Source organism: Struthio camelus, chromosome 3 (assembly GCF_040807025.1).
Source record: "Struthio camelus isolate bStrCam1 chromosome 3, bStrCam1.hap1, whole genome shotgun sequence".
Lineage (NCBI taxonomy): Eukaryota > Metazoa > Chordata > Aves > Struthioniformes > Struthionidae > Struthio > Struthio camelus.
The window spans coordinates 43,167,075-43,186,226 of NC_090944.1; the positions used below are offsets into that span (position 1 = coordinate 43,167,075).

Below are 19,152 nucleotides of genomic sequence, written 5' to 3' on the forward strand. Positions count from 1 at the left end.
CACATTCAATACAGTGAATCTATCAAGATAATTATATGCCTTTCATAGCAGCAGCCATTTTTTCATCATAGGTTTACAGAACATAAAGCCAGAAGGGACCACTGTGATCATCCAGTCTAGGAAAGACCATAGGACTTGCCAGAATTAAAATATGTTCATCGAAAAAACTACTTTAGGAAAACAAAGTAATTTTCATTTAAAGATTTCCAGTGATGGAGAATACACAGTAAATGATTCCAAATGGTTCCATCTCCCTATTAAAAGAAAAACATTTCCCCTCCTGTCTGCATTTTTCTGTCTTTAACTTTCAGCCATTTGATTTTTGTTCTTGTAATTCTGCTAGACCAAGAGACTGTCAAAAGAATGACCAAACTTCTCAGGTGAGTACATCGGGTTTTGCAATACAGACACTTGGAAGGTTCATACGCAGCACTAGTTTCTCAGCAATCCCTAATCTCTAATCTCTCTTTTCAGAAAATGTCAAGAGAGTGCATTAATAAACAGATTAACGTTTATTGCTTACTGTTGCTGATCTCCGGTCACCTTTCAGAAGTTTCCCAAGTATTTCATAGCCATCAGTTGTGACGTTTCCAGCCTCTTTAATCGGTTTCTCCAATATTTCACTGCAGTCAATGTAAATCTTAACATTTGATGAAGTTACAACAATATGGACCTGCAAAAGGGTTTAATGTAATATTTAGAGAGTTGACCAAAACCACATAGGCATATATCACCTTTAACAGTATTTGTCGGTTTCTGTAATATGGTTTTAAGTTTGCTTTCTAGAAATTCTGCTTTACTTTCAAGGGAGAGAAAAATTCTAATTTAAGTGAAGCCTACTACATTAGTTACTTCTTTAAAATTCCTTGAAGGGCTTTTAAGATGAATACATAGGCATAGCTAATAAGTAATATTTAATATAAAAATGTAATACTACAATGAACTATTTAAAAAAAGCTTGCCTGAAAATTGCTTTATGATGGAATAAAAGTCAAAATTAAAAAGAATTTGTGAGAGGAGGTGAATATAAGCCTTTCTTGTCCTCTTCTGATGGCTGGGACCACACAAGAGGTTTATGAGCCTGTGACTGCCCACTTGCTAATAGAGTCTGTCTGTAGCTCAGAGCGTAGATTGTTTCAGATCCAAGGATCCAGGATTCAATTTCCATAGATGACTCAACCAGAGGCATTAGTTATATAGAGATGAAGGAAGGGAGCAGAGAAGCCTGCCCGGAAAAAGACAAAATCACAGGAGAGGCAAGAGAGAAATTACCAAGAAAGAAATCTGGCTACAAAAATATATGCCAAAATAGGGGGAAACAGGGAAGAAGAGGAAGAGATTAATTATTAGAAATAAGAGAAACTAAGCAGGGAGAAAATAATGGCTGCAGAAAACGGAAAGTTTACAAGGAAAAGAGAAAGTAATGTTTTGGGAAAATATAGTAAATTTTAAAGAGAAAAACAAAAGAAATTGGGTTTGAAGTAAAGGTTACCATTCTAAAATCTCATAGGAAATACAGTGATTTATCCTGCTGTGACTGCACAGGATTAAATAGCAGAGCATGTATGAATAAAACAAAAGGAGAATCTATTGCTCATTCAAAGTGGGCAAAGGACTTGACGAGGTCACTGCCATTATGCTAATGAAAGTTATGCAAGTGAATTTCCTACATATCCATGAAAACAGAAGACCTTCAGGACTCTCCAAGAAAAAAAAAAAGCCTGACATTTGTCTGAGATTTTAGTGAATCTAATAGGCGGTTGATGGAAGAACATCTTCAGGCAACAGAAAGGCTTCAGTGTTTTTATATACCTTACATACTGTATGTATCCTCTATACAACATATAAGATCTATATAATTTTTTAAATATTAAAGTGTTAAGATCATCAGTAAACAATCCTTGAAGTACATGTTTATATTCAAAGGCTTCTGTTATCACAGCACATAACCCTCCAGAAACACACTGCTATTTGATGACTACTTTTAAAAATTGGCATAAAGTTGAAAGAACAGAAATTCCCTTAAATGTCCTGAGTCAACAAGTGCTGAACTATCTCCTGAGAATTTGGTTTTTTTCCATACTAAATATTTTCCCATGTGGAGTTGTCTCCAAGGCATCAGCACAGCTTATCTCAAACTCCTTAAGCATTACACGCAAGGACTTTTGAAACTGCCCTTATTTTTTGTCATCTTAAATTCAGTTGGCATCACGGTTTAATTCTTAGTGCTCTCTATAAGGGTGGGTTTTTTTCTAATTAGCATTCAAAACATCGTTCATTAACCAGATAAGAAACAACTGGAAAGACAACTGAGTGTGTCCACAGTATATTTTGGGACTGCAAATCAAACTTCCCCCAAAATGAAACAATAATCATCATACCAAAAATTTTAAGTTCGTCATCATTTATACATCATATATTCAGCCATTTGATTATGCGGCTGCATTTTACTGGTTAATGACTGCACTGAACAGTTTAAACTCATCACCACTGTAATTTACTAATTTTTAAAGGTACTTAACAGGCAAGTCTTTCTATCGGAATGTTAACTATTGGCAACAAATAACATAAGACAAACAATACATCTGCAGACGTGCATATTACTCCATTTTCATTTGCACATAAAACTTAGGAGAGGGGAAACTATTTCAGAATACTGAATGGGAACATCAACTTGAAAATATTCAACCAGCAATGACTGACCATCATCTACCTATCCAAAGTAAGAAGTGACTCAGTACAGTAAAAAATAAGCAGAATTCTCCCAAGTTATTGATAATCTCTCTTAAGCTCACTGCTCATTTAACACCACGAATTCCATTTAAATTTCATGGCCCAGAAATAACTCTAATTCAAATGTGTATTTAGTGTTAATAGTAAATAAAACATCTTTGCATTCTGTTTTCAACAAAACAACTTTAACAAACATTTTCTCCAGTTTCTAACGTACTAGTATAAAGTATCATTAATGACTATTTCTCATGCTAGATGGCGCTTAGCTTTCAAGAAAGAAAATACATTTGAGTCTCTCCCTGGATCCCTCTAAAACAAAGTTTGACAGTCTTCTGATCTACTTCTAAATGAACCACATCAATAAGCTAAGCAAACTTTTATCCCATATGTACATCAACAGAAAGACATATGTTCATTACCAAATTTCCTGTGGCTGACTATCACAAAACTGCAAACTAAAAGGACGTCTACCATGGTAAGCAGTAAGAAAGTAGAAGCTGTCCGTCTCTCCAAAACATTCAGTTATAAGTTTAATGGCTGTCTCAGGGAGTCAGGATTTTTCCTATGGGACTTGCCAGATTCAACAACTTTCACCATAGCTATGCTACGCAAAGCATTCAAGTATGCCAAAGTAAATTTTCCTGCACAGTTAGGTGTAGTTAACCGGGCATCACTGAATGAGCCAGTAAGTCATCGAATGAAAACCACAAAAATGTTTGACATTGTGGAAAACATCTTCTTGTATTTTAAAGATTTGTCATTTCTTTGATGGTAGGAGAAACTGCCAAACTGCCCTTTGAAATGTGGTAATCTTATTTTCCTTCTCTCATGCAGCTGTAACTCCTATTAACCTTTATTAGGAGCTAATCAACATGGCTGATGCATAAGGCTTTCCCAGCACATGAGCTGGGGAGTCCCATGATGTTATCATTAGCAACATGAGTCATACAGCAATCTCAGTAATCATTCTGGAGAGAGTCCAGAGGAGTCTGCTCTTAGCTACATGCTGTAAGGTCCTAAATACAGCTATTTAAATCATGGCTATCCCAGTTACTTTTAGTAATATCAAAATATGAACTTTTGTATCTTTTCACGGAAAAGAAGAAGAGAATTAGCCCATTGCACTAAAAAAAAAGATACATGGTTCAGTGTTGCTTAAGAAATAGTTTCATGACCAAGTGTTCACAATTCCAGAGTTTTAATATATTTTGCAAATGGTTGCTACTCCTCAACACCATTCTACATCTTTGCATTGCTTTCCGGTTATACGTATGAGTGTATTTAAAATGAAAATAATATAAAATTCTGGCTATTTACTTTCTCTTTAATTGCTTTTCACCAACAAGTGTAGCAAGCACTTAAATGTAATTGCCAGTGCTGCTGGGGTTGGGGGGTTTGCTCCAATTAATAACCAGATCTTTATTTTAAGTGTTATCAGAGAATTCTGCTCAGCTCTATTGCATTTAGAGAAACCTACAAGGGAAAATATGAGTGTCAATGAGATCACCAGTGGGCGCTTAAAACATACTGCTGGCAGTACAGCACGTAGAGAGCTTCACACCACTCACCTGAAGAACTCTGTAGTCCTTGAGAAGGGAAGTCTCAGCTCTTAAACTGACAACTAGAATGAGGCATGCTAAATGCTGTTCTATGTTTTAACATTACTTCCTGGCAATAAGAATGGCTCCACTTGTGCACCAAAACAGTACTTATTCTAGCCTTTATTAGCAACTTTTCTCACTCCAGTAGATTAACACATCTCCTGAAAATTCAGTTGTCCTACCGAGCTATCAGACAAAAAAAGGCAAAGAGCCAAATGCCAAGGACAAAACAGAGGCTAATGCAGGTGTTCACAAAAGCAATTGGACATGATCTAGGAATACTTTGGGGAATTATCTTCTGTTTCTCAAATTCTGAAGAAAACAATAGCTTTTATAATATTGAATGATTTTTGTAGTCATCAGTGTTTCAAAGAGATCAAGTCTCAGCACATTAGAAAGCTGGCACCAGCTTTCACCACTTTCAGCTGTAGCAGAGCTAGGTGTCCAATGTGCTCTCTGGCACCAGCAAGTCAACAGAAGCAACCTCTTATCAGTATCCTTAAAGGCATGCTGGCTGTGACTAGTCATGCAGGAGAGGGTATCATAAAGAAAACAAACGGTATACTGCGGCCATATTTAGTCATCAGAAGAAAACTAAACTAAACATAAGGGAGATAAAGGAAAACATAAGCATATGCATTTCAACTGACTGAAAATGTTGCAATTGCAACTCACATTTGTTCTTGCCCTAAATATTCATGATTAATGCAACAGGAAAATATTTTTAAATTTGTGTTTTTAGACTAATGTTTAGTCTGAATCAAGCACCTCTCAATGGCTAGAGGAAAGCAAGTCTGGCAGGATCAAGTTATGTACTCATAATTGAGTACATAAAATTATAAAAGCAAGCACAAAGCTATCATAATTTCCTGCAGATGCAGTAACCTGTAAAGATTTCACTAGCCATCTAGGCTTTGACAGTTCAAAAAACTAGAGTTTCATTCTAAATACTTCACTTACAGGAATACTCTAACCCAGATATCTTATTCAGTTAATGTAGAGTACTGACGCCATTCCTAATAAGCAAGAACAGTGGCATTTGCATGTCCACTCATTCTGCATATTTACTAAATTAAATAATGAATATAATGATATTTAGTGTATATATATGATCATTTCATCTGCTACTCTGAGAAGGCTTTACACCTAACAGTGCTATCAAAAAGGAAGGATGAGGTACAAAGAAGTGAATGAACTAGCAGAAAATCAGACTGAATGTGTTGCAGATAGGAGAACAGAAATCAGATTCTCCATACTTTATTGTTCCATTCTACCAATGAAAGCACTTTTCTTGTCAACTGTCTGAGCTTAAGTCCTACAGAGAGCACAGCTTCACCAAAGAGCACCTAACTTTGTGTAAACAAACTTTTAGATCACTTGACTAAGGATACAGCTAGGAACTGCTACATTTGCATTAAAAGGTGGTGATAAGGATAGATATCCTGATGCAAGGTAGCAGACTAATAATAAATCTAACTCAAAAATACCACAGAATCACAGAATGGCCAAGGTTGGAAGGGACCTCTGGAGATCATCTAGTCCAACCTCCCTGCTCAAGCAGGGTCACTTAGGGCACATTAACCAGGGTTGTGTCCAGATGGCCTCTGAATATCTCCAAGGATGGAGGCTCCACTACCTCTCTGGGTAACCTGTGCCAGTGCTCTGTCACCCTCACAGCAAAGAAGTTTCTCCTCATGTTCAGATGGAACTGCCTGTGGTTCAGTTTGTGTCTGTTGCCTCTTATCCTGTCACTGGGCATCATCATCCTCTTGACATCCTCCCTTCAGATACTTGTAGACATTGATGAGATCACCTCTCAGTCTTCTCTTCTCCAGGCTGAACAGGCCCAGGCTCTCTCAGCCTTTCTTCAGAGGAGAGATGCTCCAGTCCCCTCATCATCTTTGTAGCCCTCTGCTGGACTTGCCCCGGTAGCTCCATGTCTCTCTTGTCCTGGGGAGCCCAGAACTGGACACAGTACTCCAGGGGAGGCCTCCCCAGGGCTGAGGAGAGGGGCAGGATCACCTCCCTCCACCTGGCGACACTCTGCCTCATGCACCCCAGGAGACCATTGGCCTTCTTGGCCACAAGGGCACATTGCTGCCTCATACCTGACTTGTCATCCACCAGGACTCCCAGGTCCTTCCCTGCAGAGCTGCCTTCCAGCAGGTCAACCCCCAACCTGTACTGCTGAGTGGGGTTATTCCTCCCTAAGTGCAGAACTCTGCACTTCCCCTTGTTGAATTTCATGAGGTTCCTCTCTGCCCAGCTCTCCAGCCTGTCCAGGTCCCTCTGAAGGGCAGCACAGTCTTCTGGTGGGTCAGTCACTCCCCCCAGTTTAGTATCATCAGCAAACTTGCTGAGGGTGCACTCTGTCCCTTCCTCCAGGTCACTGATGAATACATTGAACAAGACTGGGCCCAGGACTGACCCCTGGGGGGCACCACTAGCCACAGGCCTCCAACTTGACTCTGCGCCACTGACCACAACCCTCTGAGCTCGGCCATCCAGCCAGTTCTCCATCCACCTCACCATCCACTCATCTAGCCCACACTTCCTGAGCTTGCCTGTGAGGATGTGATGGGAGATAGTGTCAAAAGCCTTACTGAAGTCCAGGTAGACAACATCCACTACTCTCCCCTCATATACCCTGAAATATACATGCAAGTAGCTTATATGATCCATTATGTGCTCTTTCTCATTATTGTTGCTTCCTCAGTTAATAGAATATTCTCCGCTAAATGTTTTTGAATACTTTAGACACAGTGATTCTAAAGCCAACAATACACTAACCATCTAGGCTTTGACAGTTCAAAAAACTAGAGTTTCATTCTAAATACTTCACTTACATGAATACTCTAACCCAGATATCAATAAGCACGCACATGTACTCTATATATACATATATAAAATATTTATATATGTAAATATATACATATATACAAATGCATTGTGTATATTAAACATATACATCTTATTCAATAGGCTATTTATCTTCCAAACTTGTCTCCCTGCCTTCATCTACACTATCATAGCTGCTTACTCTCTGTGGCCTTATCTTCCTCTTCTCTGAATGATTCCAAATCATTGCACTCCCCTCCAATCTTTTGACATCATAGCTTCCTTTTCCTCTTTTCAGGTTTATCTTTTATTCTTCCTCTTTCATATGCCAGGAATTAGGCTATAATGTCTTGTTCCGATATATTTCTCCACTTACATCACATCTCCAGAAAATCATCTCTTATGTTGAGTTCAGAGTAGGCCTTTAAATCCATAACCAAAGAAGAGCTACAACTTCAGAGATTTTGTTTTATGTAATCTGTAAGTCTCTCTATCAACTTACAGAGAGTAGATATAACTGACTCTAGCTTCTGTTTGCTAGTCTTTTGTTTCAAAGAACAGCACTTCACAAAATAACATTCATAATTTCAATCCTTTACCTTGTGGAAGCTTCCATAAAAGATTTTCTTTACTTCATCATTATCAAAAGTTACAGTTTGAACCTCTCCCCTTGTATCCTTGTTAAAGAATGACAACACTTTGCTGGCAGCTGCAACAAATGAAGATAATACATTTCATTTAAGATGTACTACTGAAATCACTATCCTAAGATACACTCGGTTAAAATATACTGCACCATCCAGTTGCGTAAACATGGATTATAGATGATTTTACAGGCCCGTAACTGCGTAGATGTACATTCCTCTGGTTTTAGAGGTAATAACAAAGTCAAGACATAGATTAGTTGAATTATTCTTAGTTGAATAATTAATTGAAGTACAAAGTAAAAAAATTCTTGTAAAACAAAAGCATATAATCCCTTTGACATGTAAAAATGCTTTGGCTTTGGAATGATTTGGAAAGAATGCATGAAAAGTAACTTTATAAAGTATAAATTCTCTGTTCAATAAGCATAATCATTCTTACGATCAAGCACCACTCCAACTTGTGGCTTGTAATCTCTGTCTGTAATCTGCCAAACTGCAAAAGGCTCGTTGGGCGATTCTGGCAGAAGGCGGAATAACATAATGATAGTGTAAGCCTGCGGCAATCCCTCTGGGTGAATCTCCCTGTTAAGAGAACATGAGGACATTTTTTCACATCAAAAACACACGAGAAAAATAAACAAGATCTTCATCATTTGCTCTTTTTCAAAGAAAAGACTTAAGAGTAATGGAGAATCACAGTGTTTAACAGAACTGACCATTTCAACTGCCCCATCAAATAGAAAAGAACTACGTGATAAAAATCATTTTGTGATTTCCTATAATGAACTCATGGCCTATCTTTGAGTCCATAGTTACATCCATGGCTATGGGGACAGCCAGTGCGAGCAAGAGGTCTTAGAGATGCATTCTGGTGGCAAGATTCACCATAAACTACACATATTTTAAATTCCTTGATGATTAGTATGGAAAAAAGAAAGATCTTAGCTTTATTATTTTTTCACCTGGCCCATTTTAGACAGCCAAGCAACAGAAAACACTGCCCTTGACTGTGCTGGCAGCACAGCACAGGTACAATGAAGGAGATAGATAGATTCTTAATGTATTCCCTGAAATGGGTGAGGTATTTGGGCTCCACTTCATCTATCGTTGACTCTTGGAGGTTTGTAATGTTCAGACTGTTAGACATTAAAAAGATAGAAAGCCAGGAGTAAATAAAAATATGTATCAAATGGCCCACTAGTATATTCTGAAGGAGGGAAAATACAGGAAGGGAGCTGCAAAAAAAGGTGTAAATTCTGTTTCTCCTTAGCCAATATACTGGCACTTCTGCAGACTTAGAGGGCAATTTGGCCTTATGAACACAGACAGAGAAACCTTCACATTAATAGAGAAGTTGCTCTGTTTTTTGGGCATAGCTCATGCATCCATATAGTTAGAGACATCCTGCAATAATAATCATATCATTAAGTAAGTCAACAACACCACACAGGACAGTGCAAGAAATAAAATAATAAAGTAGACACAGCAACACTGTCTATAACTCTCATACCAAGTTATCTCGGATATGAAAACAACTGCCACCAGGATCAGAACCCTTTATGCCTTGCTGCCTTAGTCTAAAGTGAGTACTATTTTCTGGCTCCTCAAGAAAAGGAGGTGCCAGGAATACTCTGACAAGTCTACTCCACCTCTTACAGCAGACAATAGAATATGTATCGTAACATTTTAAAAATTAAAATAAACAGAAACTCTGCCTTTTTATCATCTCTTAATCATCTTACTTATCCTGCTAAACGCAAGATTTATATTAATATAACAGAACTGCAAAACAGCGTCCCACTAACTGGAATTATCTGCACTTCCCTAGGCTGTAAAAATCCAGACTGTCTGGGATCTTTCACACCCAAAACTATACTAGCCTGTCAAAGAAGACAAAAAGTCCTCATTTCCTAAACTTTTATAGTTGTAAGCTGAGAAAACTAGCAAAAGGATATTAATTCTTCATACATCTCAGTTCCTGTACATGTGATCTGATTTTTACCCAATCTCATAGGATAACAGAAGTTTTTGAAAGTTTATATGAAAAAATGTCTAAACCTCCTTAAACTAATAGGAGTAATGGGCTAGCTCTAGGCATCTCTTTTGACTCGGTATGACTTTTCTGAAACATACTGAAGAAGGTAGGAGAGGAATAGACATAAAGAGACATGAGGAAGATAACTGTTCTTCCGCTACCACTATACTCCTCTTAATCAAGCTAACTCTGCTTCTTTTTTTTTTTTTTTTGTGATGGTTGAAAAGAATGACTGCATATACCACGAAGAACAAAGAATGACTCCATAATCAAGCACTAGGACTACAGGCCCTTGAAGACTACACTCCATTTGCCAAATACAGCAACACAACTAGAGAAGAAACTACCCCACGTTGATGAGATCAGCGTGCTGCTTAGTGCAGTATGATGCCTCTGCAGAAAGTGGTACTTATCCCTCCAAACTGATATGATTTCCATCTGGCAATATGGAGTTCTTTGTATGAAAGAGGCTGTTGTTCAATTGCCTCAGGCCAAACTGTAGATTATACTGATTACATATAACTTGAATTGTTTTAAATGGTTAAGAAGCATACTCTTAAAAAAGGAACAACAAGCAGCTGGATTAATAATGAGCAGATCACAAAGGAAGAAAAAGACTAACATTTAATGAGAACAATGACAGATGTTCTTGGAGTATATTTCTTGGAGTTCAGCGAAAAGAACATCAAAAAAATACATCTTCTATAAGATACTAATGACACTAGCTATAAACTCTATTAGTCATTCTCCACCTGCTTGCCCTAATATGAGTCTTCCAGGAAAACAGTTTAAGCAGACAACTTACCGTACTGGCTGGCTGACAAAAGCATTTTTGTGGAGCCTATACGCTACATAGCTTGGGAAGGAGCCTGATTCCAGTGATACACCTTGTACAGAAGCAAAATGCTTCTCTGTTAGGTTATATGATTCCAGCATCTTGAAGCCTTTAAATCAGGAGGGGAAAGAAAAAAAAAAAACACTGTAGAGCAGCTGTGGGAAATGACATAAATGAACCTATGCCAAAATATTATAGACTGTTCCTTACCGGGTGAAGTGTATCCCTCCAAGTAAATAAGAGGACAAGCTACAAGAAATGAAACAACATGTAAATTCAAACTAATAAAACCTAACATGATATGAATATGTACATACTTCAGAAAGTTTTGTTATCTGAAAAGCTGCACTCTTATTAATTATCAGACAATTTTTGTTACATTTGCCATCCTGTATTCTGTTCTGCAGTAGATGAACTGCTAAAATCTTTACTTACTACTTCCAGTAAGATATTTCTACCATGACAAATTGTAGGGAATAATAAACGAACCCGAAGAATATTTTAAGAGTGCAATTCATAAGAAGAAATAGACACAATGACACAGTCTTTCCATGGATATTTAATGCATGAGTCAGGCTGCATATTAGCTGTCAGATTCACAAGGAAAAACTGCAGATTTATAGGGCTAGCCTGCAGATGAAGCAGTAAGGGTGAAGCATAGTTGCACATGACAGGCCTGAGAATTTTTCATTTTTGCCACGAGTAAACAACTGGACTTTAATTTAGATAATTTTAAAACGACATCACAAACTTCAGCTGTACCTCTAAATGAGCCCAGATCAGTGGTAAGGAAGAGACCTGTCATGTCTCACTAGGCATTATTCTACTTCCTCCTAAAGCACACTTCTTAGTGACCGTTACTCTCTTTTTGATACACCAGAATCTTGAAACGTGAAATACGATTACATAAAATATAATAACTAATTCAAAATAAAAATAATAACTTTCTCTCTCAAACTATGTGTAATTATAGCAAAACTTTATTTTTCTGTATGAACACTTGTTTTGAAGAACTGTAAATGGGATGACAACTGTAGCACGATGTAAGCAAATGTACTAATTTGGGGACAAGGGAAAACATTGTCTGTTACTCACTTGAGGTAGCTGTCTCGCACACAAAAGTAAGCAGGTTATCCTGAATCTTTTCAAAGGCATCAAAGTCATCAACAATAAATACGTGACGCTCACTGGGCTTGCTGGCAATCTTGGCCAGCTCATTGTAATCCACATCAGCCACACCGACCACAAAGACACTGAAACCTGTAAAAGTAGCACTCATAATGCAAAATGTAGTAAATTCACATTACCATTTTCCAGGTCAATATTTCACAAAACATCTCTGTCATTGACTTCTCATGCTCTACCTAGTTTTGCATCTGACGTTCTTTATGAGCATATATTCTGGACATCCTTTCGCTTTGTCAAAGTTCAGGTTGGATTAAATTGATTTTTGCATCTTTCTTTCAAACTTCATCCTCCTCCTTTCATTGACTGCTGTTGGGCATTATCCATGCTCACAGGCCTGGCTCCATAGTCCCTTTCACACAAAATGCACAATCATCTTCTCCACTCTACAGTATCTCAGATCCATTCTGTGTCGAAAATCTCTGTGCACACTATCTACAGTTATCTGATCTTTTACCTCTTACCACCTCCTGCTTTTCATGTTTCTCTGTTTCCCTCCTTGCTCTTAGGGTGGGGTTCAAGTCACCAATTTTTACCTTCCAAATTAACAGTAAGCCTAAGCTAGCTGTTTAGGCTTCCCCTAAAATCATCAGACAGAGACAGATTCAGAATGCAGCTCATCTCACCTCCCCAAGATGCTTACTTCAAGATAGGCAAAGCTGTGTTCTGTAGATACCCATTTGTTGCTCTTCTCAGTGACCACAAAAGGACCCTAGATGACCAGCTCAGGCCAGACATTGAGTAGTTAGATGTCTAAAGTTGAATGAGAAGAATCCAGCCCCTAGAATTTAACCATATATCACCAGAAGTAAAGGTATAATCTTCCTTTGTCAGAGTGATTTTCCTTTTCAAATCTTTATAATAGCTTCCAGTGGCCTTTTATGTCAAGTTATAGTTTCCTGTTATCTTCTAGCCTTTACAAAATCGTCTTTCTGACTCATTTCTTTCTTTCCTCTCTCCTGCCTAATCCTCCTCTTGATAATTTGTCCTCTCTTTGCCATACCAAAAAACAGGGAAGAAAAAATGTCTCTGCAGAATTCAACACTAAATATCAAAATCTCCCACAAAATTTCAGTGACAAGAAGCTGCACAGACAAGCTAAGTCAAAGTTAAAACAAGTGTATCTTCATAAGCTGCTCTCACAGCAGTAATTACACAATAGAGATCCACAGATGGAAAGATAACAAAGGTGAGATTGTCTAAATACAACTGTTAGCCTGAAGAAAAATGAAATATATGCATATAAAATGTGGAAAAACTAGTTAGCCAGCAATACATCAGAGAAAAATTTAAAAGGTGTTCTTGATGACAAATTGACTATGAATGAACAACGGGTGCTGTTACAAAAAAGGCAAATGTCATTCTAGGGTATATTAACAGACACACATAAGTGATGAGAGATAATTTATTCCTTTCTAGCCAATATTGGTGAGGCCTTGGCTGAAATACTATGTCCAGTCTTGGGTGTTACATTCAAGATGCAAAGAAACTGAAGCCAGGAAAGAGGATACCAAAAATGATAAGAGTTTTGGAAAACCTGATCAACAAAGAAGGTTGAAGGAAAAGGGTTTATTTAGTCTAGAAAAAGAAAAGACGGAGACAGGAAGTGACAACAGGCTTGAAATATGAAAGTCTGTTACAAGGTGGATAGTGATCAGTTGCTTTCCTGATTAATTAGGGACATGAAAAGAAAAAAAAGCAATTTCATTAGCTTCAAGATACACTTAAGTGGGATGTGAAGAAAAACTTTTCAACTACAAGTGTAGTTAAGCACTGAAGCAGATTATCCAGGGAGACTGTAGATGTTTTTATGAATAGGTCAGCCAAACATTTTTAGGAGTAATCTAGATAGAGTTGATACCTTCAGATCAGAGAGATGAACATGATGACGACTTGTAGTCTGCTCTAAGCCCTACAAGTCTGTGATGTCTGTAAGGACGTATATCATGTTCTTACTCATGGAACTGAACTCCAGGTGGTTCATACACTAAAATGTAGACCTGCTGGGTGATCTCAGGAGAGGCTAGTCACAGCAGGGGAAGGAACAGATCCTCAGTCACACATAAGTCACGTTCAGGAAATTTAAAGAGGCAGTGCAATGTTTCTCAACTTGGAAGGTGTTGAAGGACTCCATTCAGATCCAGCTCCAGCAATAGCTGTTCCTTTAACTGAAGCTCCTCTAGCTTATGCCAGCCACAGCTTGAAACTCAAAAAAACCAGGCCCAGTACCTTAAGAGCACCAGAATGGAGTGCCACTTCATAATGATCCTGGAGTCTACACAGCAAGGAGGAAGAGGAAGTGGTTGAAAGCCTGCTCTACTAAACAGCAAGGAGGAAGAAGAAGTGATTGAAAGGCAGCTCTACTAAATGACGTACACGAGGAATTCCCTGAAAGCCTTTGGAAGCCAGATCCATTTCCAGAGAGGAGAGAGAAAAAGGAGCAAGTCTGGCCCACGGAATCTAAATTCTTAAAATAGTTTTGAGCCATTCCAAACACACGTTTCTAGTCCATAAATGATGAATAAAGAATTCTCAGATAATTGACACACCACTTGTAAACTGTATTGCTTCACACTTAAGGAAATGAAACAGCTAGGTACTGTGAATTGCTTACCAGAATGCTGTATGACCGTTGCTGCTTTCCTCACCTCATCCTGCGATCGACCATCTGTGACAACAACGAGTACCTTGGGAACACCTCGCCTCATGCCACTCTCCCAAGTCAACACCTTTTCTTTGATAAATGTGAGGGCTTTGCCTGCAAAGCGCACAATGAATAAGGAGTCAGCCATGTTATCCACAAGAATATAAATCCATTACTTTACCTTGAAAGGATGATAGCCACAACACTAAAACAGAAGGACATAAAAACCTAAACCTTCTGCCATGCAATGCTAGGATAATGAGGCAGTTTCCAGAAACAATTTATTCTAAAGAAATATGATTAGAGCTGAAAATTACCTGTCCGCGTATTTCCACCTCTGTACTGAACATTTTGAAGAGCTCCAAGGGCCTGGGCCTTATCATCAAATGTATTCAGTTTAAATTCAGATTTTGCCTCATCACTGTACTGCACAAATGAAACCTGAAATGGAAAGTAACACAGTGTTCAGTCTCACACCTCTGTGTTCAGAGAAGCTCTCTCTAATGAAATACGTATTACAGAAGATCAGTAAGCATTAAATAATTAATCCTTATATACGTATATGCACACACAAGCATATTTATATACATAGATATCCTCACAGCTGTGTACATACAATACTTTTTTCATTCTTTCTCCTTAGTGGATAAAATATGATAAGGACTTAAATAGGTATGATTAGTTATCTGCTATAATTATGATGAAAGACAAAGTACCTGTTCTCTGCTTCAGAGCAGGTGTATACTGTCTACAAAACTTTTGCCTTTTTTTTAAGAAACGGAAAGGAATTTAACAATTTATGTGACAACGCCAGTGAAGTTGGCTACATAAAAAATTGTATACTTTCTTGCCTGAACTCTTGGAATACAACCACTGAACACTTATTCTGAAATCATTCTTTAAATTCAGATATAATATACATTATTTCATGTTGCTCCTTTCACATATTCTGTTTCAATTACAGTATTACAGCACCATACTCATTTGATTCTGCATGGATATCTCTCTGTATGTATAGCTTCCCATTTAGTGAAGTAAAATTCCCTTTTTTAATTATTAATATCTAAGATGAAGAACTGAGAATGCCACAGCTAACTCAAGAGGCATGTGACAAATATTTTTCTAAATGTTAACAGTTACTTTTCTCTGCCCCCTATATCAGGCATTCTCCATCTCTAGACTTGGGACTAATAGAAATTTGCAGGAAGAAAATTATAAAAACCAAACAAACAAATGGAAAGGAAAGCTATTGACCGCATATTAGAGCCAGAAAGGACAAAGAATTTCTGAGACAAAGCAGAGCATGAGGAGTCCCTTTTCCTCAAAAATATGCCCAAAGAGTTAAAGATGGGGAAGCAAAGGTCTAAAGATCTGCCTGGAAGAGGAAAGGTAGTTCATGAGCAATATAAATAGCTTCTACAGTTACTAGAAAAAACACTCTTCTACAAAAATCCCCTTCAGCCTTCTAACCAAGGAAATTGTATTGCATCTGCAGATCATTGCAATGCTCCAGAAATGCTTTTTAAGTAATTGTCTCATGTCAGTCACTTCCTCTAGTGAAAGAGATATTTATGGGGCCCTAGGCAGCACTCTCATCCAACTTCCCACAAGCAGGAGAAAAATGGTGATGGTGGAAGGCTTACAGTAAGAAGTCTCCCAAAAAAGGGCTCTGTCAGAGCCACGATCGGCCCAGAAATCCTGAAATTCTATTCCTCATTAGCTATTACTGTTTACTTTTTAACGATGCATTAATTCATTCACAGGACTAACTTTTCTCCATACTTTCACAAGGCCCACTGTGGAGTGGACTCATTTTATCTATCTTTACGATGGGATGAACTGACCTCTGGAAGTGCCTATCTCAAACAGGTTCTACCTACCTACTGCAGTGGGATTCTAGGCAGCCAGATCGGATGAGGCTAATGGCAAGCCAGCTGAACTCTTCCACACACAAGATTCCTTTCTTGAGTTGAGAAACTAAAATATAACCCCCTCTCAAAGCTTACTCTGTCTTCAAAACTGATTTCTAATATGACACAGATGAAAACTAATTTATAACAACTAGGCAGCAGGTCAGTGTTAATGCCTTATACAAAGAAACAAAAGCATGAAGCTAAAGATACATCACCCCAGTTTCTCTGCCTGTAGGATTCCCACAGGCTCCTTCAACTTTTATCATTCAGAATAGTAACTTCTCGGGACAGAGTGGATTCTCTTTGTATTTACAGAACACCCCATAGACTTCACATATCCTTACACACGCACACACACATACACATGCACTGTGCAACAATCCAATAAAAAAACTGGCAGAAGTCCTAAAGAAAGGAAAATTCACACGTGACTTCAATGATTCAGCTTCATTTTTAGTTTCCCTCCAAAATGTACTCAAGGGGAATAACACACCCACCTGGATTCCAGAAGGATTAATCAAGTCAAAGGCTCCTACTGTATTAAAAACAAATTTCACTACTTTGTTGAAGTTATCATCACCAATACTCCAGGAAGCGTCAGTCAAGAATACTATGTCTGCTTTGGCACCTCTACATACTGAAAGATAAAGAAAAGGAACACTTAAACCGTATCATTCATAGCTGTGGAATCATCATTATTCATACACTGTGGAATAAAGGAGATAGATTATTTCAAAATTTGAAAATTCAGGAGGGACAAATATTCAGCGAACTTCTATTATCATGCAGTAGATCTGGCAGGTCGCCTATACCCAACACAAACACATTTATTACAAAATTTCAAATAAAATTTGCTCAAGAAGCAAATACAAATGTTTTAAATGCCATTTTTTCTGAGCAATCAATATAAAATATGTCCTCTGAAGGCAAGGCTCATAAATTTGATGCAAAGCTATAAATATCATGATTTTTTTCCCCCAAATCTATGCATCTTGTTATCCTAACCTAGGATAATATAAACTCTACAGTGAATGGACGGCATTAGGAAATAGGTCTCAAACTTCATTACCTATCAGGTAGTGCTAGCTTTAAATCTGTTTCAACTTATGAAAAACAGAATTAAACCCTGAAGTAGTGCAGCAGCTATGTAAAAATATTGAATAAATCTACAAATAAACATACCATCCCGAGCTGGAGGGATTGTAGGAGGTGGAGGAGGCGTAGGCGGCAGTGTTGGTGCTTCTGTAGGTTTGAGGACTGAAAGAAAATAAACATTTTTTGACCCTATATTAATTCTTTCATTTAAGGAAAAACTCTAGATTATGTTTTATATTACTGAAGAAAGAATCAAACTCTTTCTTACTGACCGATGCAATGTAAAATTAGCAAAGAAAAATTTCCTGTGTTACAAAAGTAATGAAATTATAACTGCTTATCACAAAGGTACATGACTTCAATTATAACAGAGGAACAACTTTACATAAGCTGAGTAACGGCCCACTCCGACACTGCTTCCCATTTTCTCATCTAAATGCAAGGAAATACTTAGGTTGAAGAAAAGCATAAGAATTTCTCTCCTTCCCTCGCAAACTCCAGCTGACATTACAATCAGAGGAAGAGGAAAGATTACTTGGGAGTACTGAAAGGCATTTCAGAACAAGACAAGTTCAACAGTCAAAAGAAGACAAGTTCTGTAGCCAAAACTTAAGGTTCACGGTATCTGTTATCTACCTGTGTGCTCCCTCAGAGAGACTGGAGGTCCCTCAAGGTTAGGGGTCTGAACAAAGACGGTAGCATTGTATTCTGTGTCTGGTGACAGGCCAGTAAAACAGTGGCTCGTTTCTGATCCACGTACTGTGATTTCTTGTCCTCTGGATCCTGTTAAAATCAAGCCCAATTGAAAGACTGTTAGAAGATAGTATTTCCCTTTTAATATACGTGTAAATAAGCATAGAAATTAAGAGACCTCTAGGGAGGAGGGTGGAATAGACTGGACCGCAGTCTTTAAAAAGCAGCCTTTAAAAACAGGCTCTTTAAAAAGGAAATTTTAAAAGCCTTTCTGAGACAAGATTTTGCTGTGAGAACTCTGCACCCTGGAGCATACCGGAGAGCGATTATTCTCCATGTAGAACTGTGGTAACTAGCAGATTCCCGTTAATGAAAGGTAACATTACAATAAGCAGCATTAACTCCCTCTTGCAGCTTTTTCACCACTAGAAAAATAGTCTGTGTTCAGAGTTTTAAAGTTCAACCACATGCAGCATGACTTCTGGTGGAGTCTTGCCACCATACTAAATACAAGGTGCCACCACCGAAATAAAACAGTTTTGTTCCCAGAAAAATCAAAAAACAAAATACACTTACCATCAGCTGGATTTAGCTTTAGTCTATAGGAAGTTGCTGATCGATGAGCTGACCATCGGATACAGAAAGTATCCCAACCCACTTTGTAGCTTGTTAGATCACTGACATTCAAATACACTGTAAATGGAAAAACAGATAAACTACCCTGTCGGAAATATTATGTAATGGATGTTTAATGAAGAAGGTCAAAATGAAAATTATATTAGTAGTGCTGGTCCATAACTTGATTTTTTTAAATATTCATAGATGAAAAAAGCAGTTCTAGTCAAATCTCTTTATTTTCTGTTATGCCTTACAAATGCCTAGCTATTTATAAAGATCCAAAGGCTGATAACCTTTTCCTATTAGGTAATAATC

General features: G+C 37.8%; 1 protein-coding gene across 5 annotated transcripts in view; it reads right to left on the reverse strand.

Annotated features, from left to right (window-relative positions):
• The window catches only part of COL12A1 (collagen type XII alpha 1 chain), a 106,284-nt gene that overhangs the window by 23,982 nt on the left and 63,150 nt on the right, over positions 1–19,152 (reverse strand). For all 5 annotated transcript variants that reach the window (XM_068937562.1, XM_068937564.1, XM_068937563.1 and 2 more), the window contains 12 exons: positions 18,796–18,912; positions 18,163–18,309; positions 17,614–17,688; positions 16,929–17,068; positions 14,836–14,959; positions 14,489–14,632; positions 11,785–11,949; positions 10,900–10,938; positions 10,660–10,798; positions 8,259–8,401; positions 7,772–7,881; positions 524–673 (listed from right to left, as the gene is read on the reverse strand). In XM_068937562.1, the coding sequence (XP_068793663.1) occupies positions 524–673; positions 7,772–7,881; positions 8,259–8,401; positions 10,660–10,798; positions 10,900–10,938; positions 11,785–11,949; positions 14,489–14,632; positions 14,836–14,959; positions 16,929–17,068; positions 17,614–17,688; positions 18,163–18,309; positions 18,796–18,912 (1,493 nt within the window). The remainder of the gene's footprint in view (positions 1–523; positions 674–7,771; positions 7,882–8,258; positions 8,402–10,659; positions 10,799–10,899; positions 10,939–11,784; positions 11,950–14,488; positions 14,633–14,835; positions 14,960–16,928; positions 17,069–17,613; positions 17,689–18,162; positions 18,310–18,795; positions 18,913–19,152) is intronic.